The following is a 5,840-nucleotide window of genomic DNA, read 5'->3' as shown; positions in this document are numbered from 1 at the left end:
CTTTGCGCCTTTCATTTTTTTCACTGCTTCATCTTCCTTTCGTTTCATTTCTCTCTGTTTTGCCTTTTCCTTTCTCTCAATCTTTTTTCTCTCCATCTCTTGTTCTTTTTTAATCTTTTTTACTTCTCTCTCTCTCTTTCTGAACAACTTATCAGCAGCATCTTTTTCTTTCTTTTGTTGTCGATCAGAAAGTATCTGACGAAAGAGATCCCCAGTGATGGCTTTTGGGAGGGGCGTTCGTTTGGAGGGCTGCTTTTTCTTTATTGTAATTGGCAACTGCAGCATATCATCAAAAGCAGATGACACATATCCAGACGGTAGTTTGGGAGTGACAAGAGGAAAGTGGGGAGACTCTACATAGGGAATGACAATGGGACCATGGGCTTCCTCCACCCGGGGAGTGACAATGGGACCATGGGCTTCCTCCACCCGGGGAGTGACAATGGGACCATGGGCTTCCTCCACCCGGGGAGTGACAATGGGACCATGGGCTCCCTCCACCCGGGGACTAACAATGGGACCATGGGCTCCCTCCACCCGGGGAGTGACAATGGGACCATGGGCTCCCTCCACCCGGGGACTAACAATGGGACCATGGGCTCCCTCCACCCGGGGAGTGACAATGGGACCATGGGCTCCCTCCACCTGAGGAGTAACAATGGGACCATGGGCTTCCTCCACCCGGGGACTAACAATGGGACCATGGGGTCTCACCACCTGGGGAGTAACAATGGGACCATGGGATTCCTCCACCCGGGGACTAACAATGGGACCATGGGGTCTCTCCACCTGGGGAGTAACAATGGGACCATGGGCTTCCTCCACCCGGGGACTAACAATGGGACCATGGGGTCTCTCCACCTGGGGAGTGACAATGGGACCATGGACTCCCTCCACCAGGGTTGCGGGTGCTGGTTGAAGGCTCGGGGAAGGAGCTGTGGCAGAACAGTCATTGACGGGAAGGGAAGAGGCTGTGGCGGAATGAGTTTGGCTGTGGGGTGAGGGGACTGTAAAGGACGGCGGTCGGTTTTGAAGGGAGGGGACTGTGGGGAGAGAGATTGTGATATGTGGCGAGGAGGGTGTGGCAGGAGGTGATTGGATGTGCGAGGACGGGGCTTCAGCAGCAAATATTTTGCTAGGTTCTAGTTTGGTTGTTTTTAGGACCTGTGCCTCATCTAACGGGTAGAGACCACTATCCCTGAAGGCTTTTACAGCAATCTCTACAGATGTAGACTTCTCCCATGCTTTTCTAAACACTCGAGCGAATGTTTGTTTCGTCACTGTCTCCCCGACATGATCCATTTGGTATTCACGTACAGCCTGCTTCCATGTTTCCTTCAGGGAGCTAAAAAGCTTGAGGTCGCAAGGCTGCATGAGATGGGAAGCATGTTCGAGGAGACAGTATAGAACAACGCCATTCTCCTTACACATGTTGCTCGCTTCCAAAGAGATGTGTGTCGAATGTCCGTCGACAAACAATACAATGGGCTTTTCACTCCTCTGGCGTTCACCTCAGGTAGGAAAATATCACTAAGCCATGTATAAAAAAGCTCGGTATCCATCCAACCGCTGTCGGATCGGCCAAATGCTGCATCGCTAAAACCCTCCAGTGGATCGTATCCGAAGCGTTGCCCCGGGAACACAATCATTGGTTTCACGTAATGTCCCACGGCGCTCATTGCAGCTAATACTGTAATTTGCGTTTTGTCCGACGCTGTAAAGTTATAAACATTTGGTTGACCTTTAGCTGCGATGACTTTGCCGCTTTTTGGACAGAGGGCAAAACCCGACTCGTCGGCATTGTACCACCGCGACGGATCACTAAATATTGAAGCATCCTTTACCTCGGTGTCCATGTGATCCTTAAAGTCTCTGAACCAATACTTGACTTTGGTCGGAGTTATGAGGGCCCTCTCTTTAGCCAACTGCATTGGGGTTCTGTTTGCGAGCTCTGGGTGTCGTTTAACAAACGCGTAGTACCAATCCTTCCCTGGCTTGTTGTTTGAAAAGGGATTAGGACGTCCGTCATTATCCATGATTTTTTTAACGGTTTCCAACAGCTCATTTTTTGTTCTGCCGTATCCTATTTTGGCCATATTTACAGCCCATTCGGCTAAACGATTCTCCTCTGCCGGGGTCAATGCGGTTTTGTAAATCTGAGTGACGTTTGTTTTCAAGTTGACCTTGTCACTCAGTGTACTTTTTGCAATACCGTACGTTTTCGACGCTTTTCTAAGCGACATTTGGTTTGTGGTTACCATCTCTATAGCCATTTTTATTAAGTAAGGCGGGTGCTTCTGTCGTTGTTGTTTACTCATCCTAAAAGGAAAATGTACACGTTCTAAATACTTTACTAATGTGTCACAGGCACCGATCAATGTTGATATAATGGATTAAGTATTGAATTAAATAATTGATTTCTAATACGATTTGTTGAATTATATCACGTTGTTGTAATTTATCGATAAATAACAAACATAGAAACAATATTGTGAATATCACTTAGAATGTACTTTATTACGTTAGTTGATCATTAAATAACGAAGTGTCCGAACAGCGACGACACTGTTAGCCTAGTGCACAAGCTCAAATTTGTTTTCATATTGCGAAACGAACGCACCCAACGGAAGTCTCGCTTTGAAATAGTAGTCTGCATACTCATCAACATCCGTGTTTAACATGATTTTTTTTGTTTATATGTGCGATTTAAGACAATATAAGCTTACGTGTGCATTGTTCAAATATACGCGCATGCGTAAGCAGAGGGGTAAGTACCTGGGTGGTTTTCAATATGGCCTCTGGAGCAAAAAGTTCGTCAATGACAGTGATATACTTTTCTCAGCTTGAAAAGGACGCGGGGGCAAAACTTCTCCGCGCATGCCAGCCCCTGGGAGCCCAGCAACGTAGATGTACAGCGATTAGTTAAAAAGTGTCCGGTCACCAACGACGTCCGAACACCCCCGACCCCGCTCTAGTTCTGAATAAATTTTGACATCCATGCAATTAAAACAATAGACTCATCTTTTTAAACAATAATATAATTACTCAACATTTAACATATATATATAAAAGACTTGGTACTATTGATCTAAATGCTGAATTGTTATATAGATCATTTAATTGTTATATAAATATTGTGAAGTTGTATTTGAGAATGATATAAGTTTATGTATATATGAAAAATTTATGGTGTTCTTTGAGAATAGCATACTTAAGAACATTAGATCTAATAACATGACAATTACATGTCATCATCATGCTATTTTTTTGGATCACAAACTGTGACATTTAATGGTGACTAAGTTTTTTACTGTGTGTCTTACACTAGTTTTCTGACATACAGTGTAGTTACATGTATATGACACCAAAGGACGTATCAATTATGAATTATTATGATAGAGATGGTATTAAATTACTCAATATTATATGTCATTGTATATGACATTCTTTTGTCTATATCATTAAATATGTATCTTTAATTACTTTAAAAAGTAACTAGAATATTTCTCCTTAATAGGTGAGAATAAACACGAAAACTCATTAACTTCAAATTATGAAATAACAAAGTAAACAGATTTCAGGAAAACATGTTTGGTTTCTAAGATAAGTTTGGCTGCAATGATACACCAGATTATATGTATCACAATATACAAATTAATGTATATTACTACGACACTCGTGTGATGGTTCACATTGAATCGTTGTGAATAATTGTTTTCTTGATATGCTAAATTGTACTTTTTATACAGACAGTAATGTATACTAACTAGTTGAAACGCATGTATCTTGTAGGCCTGCAGATTTTATCGCATGAATTTTATTGAGATATTAAAGCGAGTTATGTGTATTGTTGCAGCCCTAAAGAATACCCATATGTTTGCAAACAAATGTTGTATGGTATAATTATCGGTTATCTTAGATGACCAATCATTTCTTCTACACAAGGCAATACATTGCCAAGATATCCAAACACTTATTCCTTAAAACATTCTTGGCAAACAAATGGGAACTTCTGAATTTCCTGAAGAGATGAAATATTAATTAATCTTTCTTCACCAGTGCATTTGATATGGCACCAGTTCGGACATTTTTCACACCCCACCCATTCATTCGCACGACCACCCATTTTTCCACACATAAAACAAATACCATTGTCTTCCGAACTGGTGTCCATAAAAGGAATGTTTTCCTTCTCACTTCCTTCATAGTCACTCTCACTACTGTCTCTAGACCTCTTTTTTGTTCTCTTTCGCTCTTCCATTTTCTTGATCTTCTGATCAGCTCTTTCTTGCCTTTTTCTTTCCCTCTCTTCCTTCTTTCTCTGCCTCTCATTCTCTCTCTCTAATTTCTTCTTTTCTCTCTCCTCTTTTCGCACTTTTTTTAGCTCCTCATTTTCAATTCTTTTCTTTTCTCGCTCCTCTAAGAGGGCAATAGCCTCTACATCTGATAAGGCTTTTGGAAGTTTTTCTCTAATATTATTGTTCCTTTTCACTTTCTTTTTTATTTCAGGAACTCTAAGGTGATCAAATGCAGACGAGACATTTGCTGCAGACACTTGGGTTTGAGGAGGTTGAAGGATAGCGACTGTAGGATAAAGGTTCATGGGACTCGGGTCACTGCATGTAAACACTTCTGAATTTTGGGAGTTAATGGACACAGACTCTATGGTGGGGACTGAGGAGATTTCCTTGAAATGATGAGTGGAAGTAGTAGATGAATTTTCTACGGAAGGAGCTGTTAAGTAAGCTGACGAGGTTTCCCTGGAAGGAGCAGCAGAGGTTTCCCCGAAAGGAAGGGTCGGAGCAAATGATATTTCCCTGGAAGGATTGGAAGTAGGGGCAGATGGGGTTTCTCTGGAATATTTGACAGGAGTACATGAGGTTTCTCCGGAAGATTTGACGGGAGCAGATGAGATTTCCACGGAAGGATCAGTGGGAGCAGAAAAGGTAACTGTTTCCACTGACTGATTGGCTGGAACAATGGAGGCATCTCCGGAAGGAACCATGGTTGAGTTGGTCTCCTCCATGTCTTGTGTAGTTGCTTCTTCTCCGCTAAAACACTTTGAAGGAGCCAGCTTTGTTCTGTCAATACCATCAGTTGATAAAGGGAAACGGCCTGATTTCTGAAACCCTTTCCATGCATTAGCAAGTGTTGCAACTTGGTACCAAGTACCCCGAAAGACTTCCGGAAACATTCTTTTGGTCAGGACTTCTCCTATGTGTTGCATTTGCCACTGTTTAACATGCTTTGTCCAAGCAGCCTTCATCGGCGAGAACAGCCCTACATCGCAAGCTTGTAGGATGTGGGTGGCATTTGGCAAAAGACAGTACAACACAATTCCATTCTCACTGCAGAATTTTGAAGCTGCCAGGGAAATGTGTGTAGAGTGGCCATCAACAATCAAAAGTATGGGTGAAGCTATGTTCGATTTAGAAACAAATTGTTTTAAATGTTTTAAAAATTCCACAAAACAATCAGTATCCATCCATCCATTTGGTGTGTGTGCAAAAATTGCCTCTGGGAATTTCGCAATACCAACGTCTCTGAAGCGTTCTCCCGGATACAGTATCATAGGTGGCATATAGTTGCCAACGGCATTCATACAGGCCATAACAGTAATTTGAGTTTTATCACTTACAACAACTTGGTAGATATGTTTCGAACCTACAGGGGCCAGGACTTTGTCGGACTTCACACACAGTGGAAATCCACTTTCATCTGCATTAAAAATCCGCCGAGGATCTTTGACTAAATCTTCATAATCTGGTACCTCCTGTGAAAGAAACTCATAAAGTTTTTTATACCAGTTTGTTATCATTCCTTCTGTAATCGCTGCCCTC

At 42.3% G+C, this 5,840-nt stretch overlaps 1 protein-coding gene across 1 annotated transcript; it reads right to left on the bottom strand.

The window, feature by feature from the left end:
- Positions 1-1,337: 1,337 nt before the first annotated feature.
- LOC117316324 lies at positions 1,338-2,436 on the bottom strand. The gene has a single exon (XM_033870865.1). It carries the CDS (start codon positions 2,316-2,318, stop codon positions 1,338-1,340), a length of 981 nt encoding a protein of 326 aa, XP_033726756.1. The 5' UTR covers positions 2,319-2,436.
- Between the last annotated feature and the right edge of the window lie 3,404 nt (positions 2,437-5,840).

This window comes from Pecten maximus, chromosome 18 (genome assembly GCF_902652985.1).
Source record: "Pecten maximus chromosome 18, xPecMax1.1, whole genome shotgun sequence".
NCBI lineage: Eukaryota > Metazoa > Mollusca > Bivalvia > Pectinida > Pectinidae > Pecten > Pecten maximus.
Note: the sequence above shows the minus strand (reverse complement) of the source record. Positions and strands in the feature narration are given on the sequence as shown.

What these genes read in the sequence shown, in the direction of transcription:
- LOC117316324 (XM_033870865.1), bottom strand. Translation starts at nt 2,318, where the DNA reads ATGAGTAAACAACAACGACAGAAGCACCCGCCTTACTTAATAAAAATG.